A 15,512-nucleotide genomic window follows, 5' to 3' on the forward strand; every position below is an offset into this window, starting at 1 on the left:
TTTTTTAATAGCAATTATTGTTTCTTGTTTTCTTTTTTACTTTTCTATGTTTTTTTCTTTAATTTTTGTGCCTTTTTTTCTGTTTTTTAATTCTCACCACTCTTTGACCACGAGCACTGACCAAACGCCGAAAACGCTTCGCGCAATTGGGACAGTCGCGACGCGCTTTGTGTCTGTCCATTTTTTCTGCCGATTTTGATTTCTCTGTAATACTAATTATCCTCGTGTAGACTTTTAACGAGAGTCACAGAAACCTTACGTAGAGCACGAGAAACCGCGTCGCTTCTCTAAAATTTCCAATCACACATTTATACTTTAGAGGTTTCAGGCTCAAGTTTGAAATCATTTACCAAGGGAAATTCAATGAAAATTGAAAGAAGCGCGTCGGCAACAACGAGAAGCGACGCGTTCTGGTAATCGTGTTAAAATCGTTATAATCACGTAGTATCGAGTATCGATTATAAAACACGATCTCTATCGCCATCGAGTGTATTAGCATAGTCACCACGTAACTAATGCCACGTCGACCTTGATACTCTTCGATCGCCTAAGTTTCTAGACTTTAGGTAGCTTACCAACCTTTTTTAGTCCCTTTTACCTTGCTTCGATTTCCTAGGTGCTAAAGCATGGATCATTTCTTGTTCGAGGTGGACAGCAAAGTGTAATAATCATTTCCGGTCGCGTTTCTGTATTATTCATAACCAGCATATAGTTATATATATATTCGTATCTACTTATATCAAAGTTACTTATAATCGAAAATAGTATTTCGAAATCGATCGTGTCGTTCTCTCTCGTCCGAATAGATCAAAAGTTTCTTAAATCGAGAGAGAAACTAATTTATTTCCCTTAGCTGTTTGAAAGAGTGCAAACAATCTAACCGAGGATAACAAAAGCTTTTTACCACAAGCCCCGTCGTCACGGAAATACGAGTGTACTTTATACTGGAAATTACAGGCAGCGAAGAAAACGTGCTGTCGTACGAGGCAGTCCAGCAGCTCACCATACAGTACACCCGACCTGTCATTATCCTCGGTCCTCTCAAGGACCGCATCAACGACGACCTCATCTCGGAATTCCCGGACAAATTCGGCAGCTGTGTGCCACGTGAGTTGAAACAAAGTTTAATCTAGCCAGCCTGGCGATTTGGGTCACGCGTTGCTTCCACGAATCGCGAGATTTCCTCGGATTTCGCGAACATTTCTCGTCGGATACAATTTGTTCTCTCATTACGACTGTAGTATATTTCTTTCTAAGTTAACACGTTGACTACCATTGAAAACGTACATGTTTTACCCTGGCAGTCGCAATAATTTGAAATATCCTATTTGCGTTCTGTTGCTACCAATGTTACCTATGTCATTCATATCGTTGAAAATTTGTTGGTCCATGAAATTCATCTTAATTTAACTATATCGAAAAATTTAGTAAAACGTGAAACGAAATTTCACGAATACTGATATATCCTATGTTAATACTCCAGTGTAATTGCATACTTATTTTTACGATTAGTATTTGTTAAATATTCAAAGTTTCAAAGATTCGTTTGATCAATTGCTTATGCCAATAATAAAGTTAGTTTATGGAGATGGTTGAACGTTCCTTATTTCTGCAGATACAACGAGGAGTAGAAGAGAGTACGAGGTGGACGGGCGTGATTATCATTTCGTCGCATCTAGGGAACAGATGGAGAGGGATATTCAGAATCACTTGTTCATCGAGGCCGGACAGTACAATGATAATCTATATGGCACATCCGTGGCATCCGTGCGAGAAGTTGCTGAGAAGGTAAGGGGAAGCAAATTATTCATAAAAATCAATCCGCACGTAAAACCAAATAATGATGTTTGATATTACAAATTAATAAAAATTTCATCTGCGACTAATATAGGGGAAACACTGTATTCTTGACGTGAGCGGAAATGCCATCAAGAGGTTACAAGTAGCGCAACTGTATCCCATCGCCATTTTCATTAAACCGAAGTCCGTGGAGTCAGTTATGTAAGTGGCAATGCTTTCGGCGATTCATTCGAAAATTGAAGTGTAGTTTAACGAGCGATTGTTCGTATTTAAAGGGAAATGAACAAGAGGATGACCGAGGAGCAAGCGAAAAAAACGTACGAACGAGCACTGAAGATGGAGCAAGAGTTTGGAGAATACTTTACTGGTAAGTGATTTCCAATAGTATAATGATCTATTACGAAACTCGAAAACGAGTAATTTGTCGATAATCCGATAATTTAATTGGCACAACGAGCAATCGACGACAATTATAAGATTGAGTTATTGACATGGAAACCTTCGTTATGTTGCAGCCGTGGTGCAAGGTGACACGCCCGAAGAGATCTACGTGAAGGTAAAGGAGGTAATCTCCGAGCAGTCAGGCCCGAACATTTGGGTACCGTGCAGAGATCAGCAACTGTGACGTCCTGCCCCCCACGCTCAGCCCGGTCCGAACGCTTGGACTCTACCTCCGAGGCGTCAAGCTTAATTACTCTTAATAAAATAATCGAGTAACTCTCTAATGCCTTCCCCGTCCCTGTCCCAAAACCCGTTGTTCCACCTCACTTCAACCCACCTTCCACACACACACACACCCGCCCAATCGAGTAGCACAATATCCCAATTAAGGCGTTAGCCGCGCACCAAGCTCGTCGAAAAAAGAAGACTTCGCATCAAATAACGCTGACAGTATGTGAAGGTTTAGAGGAGTAGAACGTTCATGGGAGGAGATTAGGTTAAGAGAATAGGCAGAGGATAATAATAATCGAGCATGTTTCGAAACGTGTTCGAAGTCTCCATCGCGAGAACTTGGAACTCGCGATCGTTCACGCCGCGAGAAAGGTTTCATTGTTGATTGTATAAGGATAAAACAGTCAATGGCGTGTTCCAGCTGTAATTGTTATCCGTTTCGACGAGAGATCTGATCGCAGAATATTTAAGGCGTTTTAAGGATCCTTCCACTGAGAGATTGTTAGAAGGAAGGATACATGTTATAATGTTAATACCAGAAGTGTTTCGTTGTATTACGATGTTTTCTCATGATTTCCACTTGGCGAGTGGGTTTGTTGAGCAAGATTACGAGCATCGTTGCGTACTTGTCATCACGTTAAATTTTTATCACTGTGTTAAGACGTCAAGCACGAATACACGTCAGTTCGATCGTTAACAGAAATCAACCTCCTTCTCGCAACAAAGAATGTAAAGTTGCTTCGTAATTTGCAACGTAAAAGAAAAGCACAGAGGACTGCATCGTGTATTCGTCTCGGTATCGATTTTAACGCGTGTGCATGACGACTCGACCGGCGCAACGGAGCCGATTCGTCGAGAAGATGTGTGTTTTACCGAAAGACTAGCGTCGCGGTTCTTCGATTGATCCAATCGCGACGTATTCTGTGTGTGTTATGTTGTATGTATACAGTTCACGCAATTGCTTGAAAATATGACGAGAATAGCGAGTAATAAACGAATGATCGGCATTTGGCCGAAGTCGAACGAGAAAGAGGTGAACCGAGAGAGCACGAGCGAGAAAACAAAAAAATAATAAAAGATAATAGATGTTTAAGATAGATCTTCGTCGCGATTATTTGTATGACGCGCACAGCACGTTAGACGCTTAAACAAAGAATTTTTCACGCGCAAATCGCGACGATTACAGCGATGAAAGCGTAACAATGAAGAAAGAAAACGAGACAAGGTACGAGAATATACTGAAAAAATAAAGTAAATGAAAAAAAAAAATGAAAAAAAGAATCAATAAAACATAATACTTGGCTTCACCGAACGTACTATATATGTATAGCTTGGTCCGGTTAATTCTGAGCGAAGTAGCGCGGTATTTTTTAATGTACTTAATCACAATAAGAAGCGAACAAGAGACAGAGGAGAATCGGAAACATTCATTGTCTGACGAGATGAAATTCGAACGTATTATAATGCACTGGCAGAACAAACGGAATAGATATAAAGGAAACTAGAAAAGCAGGATAATGGGACATTCTCATTGAAAGTCTGTTCCACGATATGTTCTTTTTTTTCTTTCTTTTTTTCTTGCTATGTTGAGAAAGGCGAAAAAAAGGAAGAGAAAAAAGCAAATAAAATAGAGAAAATGAACAAGAAGCGATAAGACGCATGTTACGAACCTCACGATTCATCAAACCTCACAGGACAAATCTCTAGATGCTAGAATAGCGATATATAATGTTTTGTACAGCTAGATTACTAAGCCAGTACTGGGTTATGTGCAACATTATATATACATATAAATAAAAATATATATAAATAGAAAGCGCGCAAGAGAGGGAGAAACGAGCAGCAAGGAGAGAAAGAATAAACGCTATTGTAATTTAAATACCACTACTAAATTATTATTACGATAGTAGGTATATATATACATACATATATATATATATTATTGTAAATATCTATATCCGGGTAATCGAGATGGTATATGGTGGTAGCGTATAACCGATCAGGAAGCAGGTGGTAACGAGTATTTCTCGAGCGTATCGAAACAAGGATATGACGCGACGAATTGTACACGTTCTATCGTACGTCCGATGCAAAGAGGAACTGTTACTTTCGAGTTTCGTTTTCTACGATTGGTCCGTGCCAATCTATAGAAAGCTAGATGCGTATACGTAAAAATAGAAGGAAAACGGAGCAGATATTAACGAGGACGGATCTCGCAAACAGTCCGCGTTCTATAACATTCTGAAACAAAAATTTTGCGAATAACTTTCAGCACTATCTAGATTAACGAAACGCCTCCGTTATTCAGCCATTTTCACACAGACGATCACAAAAAATGAAAAAAATCACGAGAAGAATCATCGAATGGCATCTTTTCGATCACGTTACGTGTCCTCTGTTAAAGACAGATCTGCATATCTGAGCATTAAATCTGGACGAATGGATACGAAATGACGAAGGAAGTCGCTCATCGAAATACCACAGTACTTACGAGTGAATAGAAAAATGCGAGAGCATTTGACGTACCGAGAAAATGGTGTAGGAAGGATGATGTAATGAAACTGTAGCAAGGGTTATGAAATAAAGAGAGAGTTTATAGGGAACACGAGATGCATCGTTTGGGAGAGAATGCTCGTTTAGTCAGAGCTTGTACGTAGCTAAAACTGTATATCGTCGCAATGACCACACACCTACACCTCTTATTTCACAATCGCCGATCGTGCAAGCGATTTCGCTGATCGTTTCGCCATCGTCAATTGCCTTTCCTTCGGTTAGACGAGCGAAAAGGGCCGATTTCGCGTTCTTTTTTCCTTCCGTTTTTAGTTTATTCGTAGGATGTGATTCGCGCGATCGAACGACATTGATTGACTGTCGGGTATAATAATAATTAGCAAGGGTACGCTTTCTACGAGCTATTTTTCCTACGACAGAATCCTGTGTTTAGAATCGTTAACGCAACAGCCGTCACACGTATTTACAAGAAAAAGAAATAAAAAAAGAGAGAGGGGAAGAATAAGTAAAAAGGGAGTCGTATTATCGATAATTGAAGGATGAATCGAATGGCAAGAAACGTTGACGTATTAATATTATCGCACAGGACGTGCCTGAAAACAGAGAAATTAAAGGAAAAGTGAGAAGGCTTGGCTTCGCCGAAAAATAATGAGACAACCTTTAGAAAAAAATAATAGAGGAAGAAGTGGAGGAAGTAAGATGATGAAAAAGACGTTTGTCTCGATGTAAAGGAACGTATAAAGAGAATAATTACTACAGACACTTATTATACATCTCTATAGTCTATTTAATAATATTACTTATTGAATTGTCAATCTCATGTTCACCTTGTTTCATCGTTTTTAAATAGTTAATAAACGTTTTACCAATTTTAAATCTGTGTCACCTGTCTTTCCTTCGAGCGCGATTCCTCTTAATTCTGACTGGTTTCAATTGGAAGTTTGAGATTTCAAAATTTAAATATAAATTTAAAAAATGCGAATTTCAAATTATACTTTTTCGGTTCGAAGCTCTCAAACGGGATGGCAGGTTTTAGAGAAATCAAAAAGTCGCAGAGATCGGTAAAAATACTTGTTTTTATTACATCGATAGGATAACTCGTTACTGTTATTAGCGAAAAGAAAATCACGAGTCGAGTTCATTACGAAAATCGAGTTTGTCGGTCCATTGTGACTTGTTGTTCGATAAACTTGCGGTACAGAGCAATGATAAATGACAATGACAATAATAATACTAATTAATTAATATAACCATAACTCTTTCTTCTTTTTGTTTTCCATTTTTTTTTTTTTTTTTTTTTTTTTGTTTACTTAGTTCCATTGTTTAGACGAATCACAGAGAGAATTTAATTTGTATCCTTCCTCGCGTATTTTTTTTTTTTAACATTATATATCCATTAAACTAAACTTCTGAAATAAAATATATATATATGTACGTATATATACATATATATTTATATATTTATATATTTATATATAATATATTTTGTTCTTTCTCACATAGAATTCCTTCTTCTCGTAAAGCAGCAGCGGTTTTTTCTTTTTTCTTTTTCAACACATTTAGAAGTATTCCTCAAATATAATATATAAATTACAATGGAGGAAGAGGAGACGTTACAGCTAAGAAAATGTACATTCATAGTTCGGTATTATGTATATATCGTACAATAAAAAAAGCGGATAGTCGTGACAGTGGTAGTAATAGTAGTTGTGGTAGTTATAGTAATGGTAGTGGCAAATAGTAAATAGTAATAGCGGTAATCGTAGTATTCGTAGTAGTATTCGGTGACCAGTAGTAGTAATAGTAATAATAATTATTATTATTAGTTAGCGATAGTAACTGCAATAGCCCCTATTATATTGCGAGAAAGTATCTGCGTGTTGTGTGTGTATATATATACATACGCCCGTAACAGCGTATTATTCGGCTTCTTTTTTCGCTGAAATTACAACGTTCTTCCTCGAGTTAATCTAAGACGCCGTATTTTTTCCCTTTTCCTTATGCTTTATGCTATTACACGTGCGTAAATATGTGTATACGCTCCTATAGTTTGTATGAACAAGTGTCGTGTTCTTTTTGACTACTTACACTATTATATTCGGTATCTACTTTACATTTAAAAGGTACATTACACGCACAGTACTTACAGTTACTTTTCCCTTCCTATCTTGATTCACCACCCTCCAATCCGCCTTTCCATCTATTTTACTTCTACTATAAGTATGTATATTATATATATATATAATAATTATATATATTAATTATTATTATTATATATAATATATAACATATATAATATAATATATTATATATTATATATAATACATTATATATTATATGTATATATATTATAATTATAGATATTAATTATTACTATATATATAATATATATAATATAATATATAATGTATTATATATATATATATATATATTTCTTTTCTTTCTTTTTCTCTATTTTCTCCTGAACTCCGTTCCGAATTATTTTTTTTAACAAGAATCGCATATAGGATCACTGACCGCGAAGGAATTCGAAGTCCTCCGATGCATACATTTGCATGGCAGGTGACACTAGCTTTTTATTCGAAAATAAGTTATGTACATGTGTAAACCGCACCCCGTCCACGGTATTGTTCGGTAATATATTCGAGTTTAGAAATCGTCAGCTAAATAAAATTAAAACGAGCAGCGAGTGTGCCACCAGCCATCGGTTGATCACGGCGACAGACCGAAAACGTTCGTTCAACGTACGAAGACTAAAACGGTGTCCCTCTTTCTCTATGCCTACTGTACATCGCGAAGAAATCGGTATAACATAAATCTTAACGAACGTTCATCCGTCGATCAACCAGAGATGCCTGGTCGCGTCTCTATTCAAATCGATGCAACGCATAGGATATCGAGAATACGCATACGGATATTTCCCTGAGACTGATCAGAACGATTGGATAATCTCTGTACACACGAAGTAAAATGAAACGCGCTCTCGAGCGTGCTTAGATTTTGCTAAAAAACTTGTAAAAGCTTCTTTCTACGATACGTAGGAGGTCTCTCTCTGTTCCTTTCAGTGTTCAACCTTCCCTCTCGACGCACACATTTAACACGCTTTCGAAGATATAAGTACGTAGAGATCGGTTCCATCATCGCATTCGATGAATTCTTTCGTAAATCGGATGCGTCGATGATCCTTGAACACGTTCACTGCTGAGCATTTGTAGCCTTTAAAAGACTTACTATTGGTAGTTTCCCGTGCGTTAATATAAAGAACAGCTAGGAAATTAATAACCGCTTACATTTATCCCATAACGAAAAATGTTTCGTCAATTCGACAGATTAAAGTCTAAACGAGAAACAACTTGAGCATACTAGCTAACGAGCGTGATAGTGATAATAAAAACAAATAGAACTAGACAACAGTGAACGCGTCGATTGCATTTTCTCGCCGTTCCAACAAGTAAACAGCTGAATATAATCTGAAATGGAAACCGTTAATTAGTGAATCAATCATCGTGAGTTCGATGAAACTTATTGCACACTGAATATTACCATCGATTCGTTTCCTTAGATCTCTTAGACTTAACAAACACTGATCGATCGCGCTTATCGATCGGCAATCGTTCAACGGAAAGCAGACTCGTGAAATTGCACATCCCAAAGAATATAAAAGGAAGAAAGAGGAGATAACAAGAAACATAAATGCTCCATATTTTTCGACGATTAATAAACGCTTACTTAAATCTACAACGGTAAACATATAACCGAATTACACTTTTAATCGACTCGCTAGTACCTAGTAAAAAAAAAGAAAGAAAAAGAAAAAAGAGAAACAAAGACAGAGAAAAACAAAACGAAATTATTTAAATTAATAACGTGGTAACGTGACAAAGCTGATGGCGATTGGATAATTCGTACGTTCCAACGTTCGTTCATTGCTAACTTAAAACAATCGCATCGATGAGCAGAGAACGTGAAACACACGTGATGCCCATTCACGCGGAGTTTCAAGTTCTCTGTGAACATCGATTCCTTCAACAAATAATCGCACTGACAATAAGCGCGTGGACTTCCACCAGATTCCAATATTACGATTAAAATGTACACGACTGGAGCTCGAATGAAAGATTTCTCTTCCGATTCTTTACAAAGATTGTTCGAATTCTCTCTGCTTTCTATCTCAAATCGTTCAAACCAAAGAACAAGAAGTTCAATCAGGACGACGATCTTCGTCTAGAAAACATTGTTAAAGATGCCATCATACCTCGGCCTCCAACGAATATATCGATAAAATATCACTGTGCTCCATTTGGAACATCTGTCAATAAATACTGCTAATAGAACGCGTCAAATGCACTGCTATTGAAATATCTTCCTCTTCGATCGTACCTAAACCACTAATTCTATATACTTCTCGTGTCTAATTGTTCGTTCGACCCTGGTTGAACAGAATCAAAGTAAAACACTAGATCTTGATCGAATGAAACTTTCCACTTAGCCGCTCAGTGACTTTTCACTGCTAACGATATCTCCCGATTCACGTTCAATCCGTGACAGCTGTCTTGTTACCCTGTCGCGTTCTGACTTGCCTTTCGCGTTTAGGCGAAACACTGGAGATCTTCTTCGACGATTCCTTCGAGGCGGAAGTCGACGGTTTCGCCTGGGGTGATGAATGCCCCAGCGGCGCCTCTTGTCACCTTAGGCTGATGACCACTTTCTCTACGTTCAACAGGGATCTCACTTTCTCGTTGTACTTAATCAGAGTCACCTTGGACCCTCTCACGTTGATTCGCTCGCCGCCGCTAAGCAGGTGGCAGCAACGGGATTGTTCCAAGAAATCTTGCAGCTTCAGTTCTCTCATGACGTCGCGATGAGCGATCGCTGGTGGACCAGCGTGAGCTTTAGGATTCACTTGACGCAGCAACGCGTCCCTGCTTTTTATTCTTAGGGCAGCCATCAGATCCTGGAGGAGCATCCACTTGTCTGGATCATTGGCGAGGGAAAAGAGAACTGGCAGGTTCACGTCGCCCATTTCTATCTCGATTTCATCTAATTCGGGTTCTGGACTGTCCATAGGAGGATCGTCGAGGGGATTGTAACCAGTTTCTTCTGGGTCTGAAACAAATTTATCAATGATTAATTAATTGCAAATATTTAAATATCAAATCATTCTCATAACAGTTTTACTTTTAGGATTGATAATCGAAACTGTTTTTGAATTCAACTAATATAGGGTAACTGAGTATACAATGACATAATGGTATTCAAATGACTCTGAACATCGAAAATACACCTCTGGAGACTTTTTAATAACTTTAATCACTAATGATACCATCTTGATAATCCTGTAAGCTTTTTATTTGATTTTAACTCGCAAGGACGCGACCTCAAATACTTTCCTCACTTTCAAATGACCTTGATTGCCAACGAAATCGGGAAAGCTTTCGTAATGACTTAATTGCAAAAACTTTAGGATGCTATTTAGATTTTTAGGAGAACTTACCAAAGATAGAAGATGGGCCACCAAACGACCACGCTGTACTCGTGCGACCCTGAATATCATCTAAGTGTTGTTCTAGAATCGAATAGGCGTCGGTATCTGCAGCTAACATCAGCGGGGTTTGTCCAGAATAAGTAGCTAATAGAGGATCAGCGCCATAAGAAAGTAGCAAGCGTACGAGTTCGGTAGCACCATTTTCTGCTGCCTCGTGAAGTGGTCTGTAATAAGGAAATGGATCGTATTTTAATGTATCTGAAAAATTGTCTATTAGAATTCCGGAACACACGTTGGAACTCAGTAATGAATATTACCTTATTCCACCATTGGCACTTTCACTCGCATTCGCCCCGTACGCGAGCAACAATTTCGCGATTTCCAGGTGACCCTTGGAACATGCTTCGTGAAGCGGCGTGTATCCCGCGTTATCCTTTGGGCTCGGCGCGTTATTCAGCTTCTCTAAGCAGTATGCAGTGACATCCTACGAACACAACGAAAAAACGCAATTAGTATTCAAATATTTATCAATGAACATGTTTCACTAAATTGAAATTGAATTTTCAATGAATAAATGTTGTTTGTAATATTTACCGTGTAACCGAGTCTGGCGGCACGGTGCAACATTGTTTCGCCGACACCCTTCTTGATCACCCATGTTCTAATCTCCGACTGAATATCAGCTACGCACTCTGGACTGGGCCTTGTGAGAACTTGCTGCAAAACAAATATTCCACATTGATAATCTTTTATACCTTCAATATTAAACAATAGATCGTGCATGTATTTCAAAAGTGACACAACACAGCTCAACGAACTTCTGCAGGAAAAGTGAAAAACTACTTTGAAGCTTACAAAAAAATAATTTAATAATTTTGTAACGTATTCGAGATACATGTACGATATCATTGATCCATATCACTGAGAATAGAATCGTTTACAAAAATACGCAAAGCTCACCCTTTTCCTTTCTTTAGGCAGCGTCTCGTCCTTCTTCAACGGTTTCTTCTTTTTGCGAATGTAATCGAATCCGGAGCGGAACTTCCGCCTGCTTGTCCTCAGTTTAAGCTTCTTTTTATTAGGAACTTCTGACTCATTGATCTCGTCGTCAAGCTCGTTGTTTTCCGCTTCCTGCGCATCGTTCGTCTCTTCCTGCACCGGCTCCTCTTCCGCTTCCGCCTTTAAGCGGCGTAGTTTCTTCTCGGCCAAAGATTTCAACAAATCCTTTCGCCTCTCCATCAAAAGATGATGTTGCTTCGAGTTCATGATCGCCTTGTGTCTCCTCAAAATTCCAGCATTCTTCAATCGCGAAACAACTTTCTGCTTCAAGGTCCTCTCTTTCCTCAGCCTGTTCTCTGGTGTTTCAGTCTGCGAGTCGTCGTCCTGAGAAGTATCGTCGTGATTTTGCATGGGAGGCGCTGAAGCTGGCCTGTCTTCGCCAAAGACTTCTCTAATGGTTGCCTGTTTTTTCAATACTCGCGTTTCTGTTCTCGTTCTACTCTTCAGCACGAATGTTGAAAATTCGTTTGGTAGAGCATGATTATTTTTAAACGTGTCGCGGAAGTTGTTTACCGTTTCCTTGCGGAAGTAACCAAGTAGGAACGAATCCGTCACCTTGATAGGCTTCACCTTGTTATCTTTAACAGGCGATTTGCCCTTTGGTAATTTAGACGATTCCAACAAAGGAATCAAACTTGGAGTCGGAAGCAGTTCAGGTTCTTTGTTACCTTTCTGCAGCATTTTATTTCCACCTTTATCCGATTTCTCTTTCTGTTTCCTCTTCTGCTCTTTCTTACTGGTTCCTACCCTCTGAGCTAAGACGTCGACGATGGAACTGTTTTCCGATCTTGAATGCTTCATACCCTTAGGAGGACACGAGATTGTCGTAGACGACGTGGCCTCTTCATCGTCGATCTTACTTCCTATGCCAATCTCAGTGGTACTAAAGCTGTAGTTAGATTCTACATCGCTGTCTACCAATTTCTTTCTGCCCAAATACACGTCGGAACTGTCCATGGAGACTGACAAAGCTGGAGATCCTGGATCCAAATCAGGCAACGAAGTGGACAACCTGTGAAACCTCGATGGTTTCGACACGGTGATCAACCTAGGTGGCATTCTCAAGGACTTTTTGTAGACGTACACCTCCTCCTCCCATCCAGGCCTGAAATCGCTACCATCGCCAAACAAAGGTTTTGGTTTCGATTTCTGAGACGTAGAAGTCTTCGAGGTGGAGCATTTCGACTCTTTCTCATTCTTAGCCTTCTGTGGCGTCGTATCTCTGGATCTAAGCTTCATTCCTTCGGTTTCAATGCTACTGTTGGTGCAACGTTTTCTTGCTCTTAGCCTATCAGCTACTGAAGAACCGTGACCAAACTCCGTACTAGCATCGCTCTCTTCGCTAGAGGAATCACTGCCGCTGGACGACTGTAATTTAATTCTGCTTCCTCTACGAATCCTTCTCTTCCTACATATTATCTCCTCCTCGCAATCACTGTCATCCTTCTTCATCTTCTTCTTTGCCCGTCGAATTAGCGGCACCTCGTCAGAATCATCGCTAGAATTTTTCTCATCATCCTTGCTCACCTCTAACTCGGTCTTCACTTCTATCTTGATGTCCGTCATCTCAGAAGCTTCGTCATCCTTGTTCGTTTCCGGAGACTCGTCTTTACTATCCAGAGGTGAATCAACATCTTGGATTTCCTTTTTGATGTCCTCTGGTTTGATCTGAGATGTGTTAGCGTCTAATTCTTTGCTGCTATCGTTGCCAGTGTCATCGAGCTTGGATGTTATCGTGCAGCTGACCTTTTTCTTGCGACCTCGTTTCTTCATCGCGTCCCCTGTTCGTAGTTGTTCCATAAACTTGTCGCACGTGGTGGACCAGAACGCGTCTACTTCGGTAATCTTGTCGTTTTCCTGAATATAAGAAACCAACAGTTTATGAGAAAAATTAGATTTTTTCCAATTAATATCCGGAGGATATTACTTCCGTATTATACGAATCACGCGTGGAAAAATATTTCTCTAGACAAGAAGTCGCGGAAAGTGTGTCAAAATGTTAAATTTATCTAACACGTTATACGGGTATTTATCGCGTTCTATGAATACTAGTCGCAATTCTTTTATCGCGTTATACGTGACCTCACTGTGCTTGAATTTAGATCAAGAATTTTTTAGAGACTATTTAAGCAGGTCCAACACGAATGAACTATCCTCACTTCATCTATAATCGGGACAACTAGAGTTGATCCGAAGCGGTAAGAATTTGTGTGGATTACTTGATTCGATATGTTTGCTTTCGTCGTCACACGATCCTATACAATCCAATTTCTACGATATAATACTATCAACCAATAACAAAACTTCGCGGACTCCATATTTATGATTGTGTAAAAGACGATGATCCTATTACTGTACTTTTGTTGGGGGAGAAAGCGTGAACCAATTTCCACCACTAGACACCATCAACAGAGGAGGTGGCAAATTCACCTACACCACTAACCTAAACTTCGAGATCTACATATACTAGACATTCCACGGAGCATAAGAATTAAAAAGTATCAGTTTGAAATTTCAATCGCCTCAAAAAATTCATTCATGAAAACTTGTATCAAACTGAATATTAATTTCAAAATAATGACAAAGTTAGCACAAAGTTAAATAACAGATGTAGTTGGAACAGGGATATCCTAAATTTTATATGAAGCAACTCTAGTCCCCTTGACTCAAAATAAAACACGCAACCCGCTGAAAATCCAGAATAAAAATCGTAAAGAGAACTCGAACGCTGAAGGCCGTTGATTCGCGAGCACGAACGAAACACATGAGAAACAACCTTACGTAAATAACGTTACCTTCAGTTCTATTTTCACGAGGTCCGTCGATGAGGTCATGCCCATGCACATAGCGTCGTTCAGAGGAACGGGTGGCTGCACCTTCGATAGCTGTTTTCTGTCCCTCCTCATCTCCTCGAGCGTTTGCCGTTCGAGAACCGGCATCTCACCCTCGGAGTCGCTCTCCCTGAAGTCGAACACCGATGTTTCGGAGGAGCTTCTGAATCCGCTGGCGCGTGCTGGCACGCTAGAGGCAATCGCCGGCGCTGGCGCAGGAACCGGAACAGTCGCGGCCACCGGCATGTTCTCCTCTTCCGTTCTGGAGAACAGCCGTCTTCGGGGAGGTAAACAGGCTACCTTCTCGCGCGTCAACTTTGGCGGACTACCCGCCGATGAACCGGATTGTGGAGTTGACGTTGAAGCTGTACTGTCTAGTTCTGCAAGTACAGATTTAAATGTGTTATTAAGAAATATTTTTGGGGCACACGTTTGTAAGAAGAAGAAGTTGATTCGTAATAATTACTTAGTTTATGGTTGTCCAGGTTTATGAGAGTCTTTTTATATTTGTCGATATAGTGACTGCGAATAGTAATTAACATTCGTGGAAAGAATTGGTGACATATAATATGAATAGAAAGAAGAAAGCGTTGTTTATAGAACTACTGTGATTGGACAAAGTGCTGTTTGTGTTTTCAAAAATAGTGTACCAATAATATAATATAAAAATCTGTATGCTATTATAATATGATATGAAAACGTGTAAATATCAAGTTAGAGCGATCTTTGTATTGTTTTAAAATAATGTAACGATAACATAATTTTTAAAATAATGTACTAATTATATAGAAACTATATACTATTGCAATATAATATAAAACTGTATATCTATTCGAAATAACCTTCGAACCTTTTTAAACAATTTAACTACAATCTAAGACAATAATATACCACAATGGAAGTGATATAAAATTCATGTATGACGGATATACTAAAGAAATCGTTAACTTTGAAATCATAAAACACAAACTAGCTAATCACGAAAAACTTTAGGAAAACATAAAACCGATACATCAGCAGAATTTAAATGTACCTTTCGGAGTAGCCGACGTATCCTGGGAGGGTACAGTCGTAGGTTTCGTTGCAAATTGACCGGTTCCCACCTTCAAGAACAAACACCAAAAATAAAAAACATCATATATTAACAATTCGGA

At 39.0% G+C, this 15,512-nt stretch overlaps 2 protein-coding genes across 28 annotated transcripts in view; one reads left to right on the forward strand and one right to left on the reverse strand.

Annotated features, from left to right (window-relative positions):
- Window positions 1-5,859, forward strand: part of Dlg1 (MAGUK family member discs large 1) — a 530,764-nt gene extending 524,905 nt beyond the window's left edge. For all 23 annotated transcript variants that reach the window (XM_072004650.1, XM_072004679.1, XM_072004697.1 and 20 more), the window contains 5 exons: window positions 958-1,107; window positions 1,616-1,788; window positions 1,892-2,001; window positions 2,076-2,167; window positions 2,316-5,859. In XM_072004650.1, the coding sequence (XP_071860751.1) occupies window positions 958-1,107; window positions 1,616-1,788; window positions 1,892-2,001; window positions 2,076-2,167; window positions 2,316-2,425 (635 nt within the window). In that variant the 3' untranslated portion in view covers window positions 2,426-5,859. The remainder of the gene's footprint in view (window positions 1-957; window positions 1,108-1,615; window positions 1,789-1,891; window positions 2,002-2,075; window positions 2,168-2,315) is intronic.
- Window positions 5,860-7,398: 1,539 nt separating this feature from the next.
- Window positions 7,399-15,512, reverse strand: part of LOC139991003 (uncharacterized) — a 327,915-nt gene continuing 319,801 nt past the window's right edge. For all 5 annotated transcript variants that reach the window (XM_072010771.1, XM_072010780.1, XM_072010744.1 and 2 more), the window contains exons 6-12: window positions 15,392-15,461; window positions 14,323-14,738; window positions 11,429-13,384; window positions 11,063-11,185; window positions 10,786-10,952; window positions 10,478-10,692; window positions 7,399-10,089 (exon numbers count right to left, since the gene is read on the reverse strand). In XM_072010771.1, coding sequence (XP_071866872.1) covers window positions 9,668-10,089; window positions 10,478-10,692; window positions 10,786-10,952; window positions 11,063-11,185; window positions 11,429-13,384; window positions 14,323-14,738; window positions 15,392-15,461 — 3,369 coding nt within the window. In that variant the 3' untranslated portion in view covers window positions 7,399-9,667. The remainder of the gene's footprint in view (window positions 10,090-10,477; window positions 10,693-10,785; window positions 10,953-11,062; window positions 11,186-11,428; window positions 13,385-14,322; window positions 14,739-15,391; window positions 15,462-15,512) is intronic.

This window comes from Bombus fervidus, chromosome 1 (assembly GCF_041682495.2).
Source record: "Bombus fervidus isolate BK054 chromosome 1, iyBomFerv1, whole genome shotgun sequence".
Taxonomy (NCBI): domain Eukaryota; kingdom Metazoa; phylum Arthropoda; class Insecta; order Hymenoptera; family Apidae; genus Bombus; species Bombus fervidus.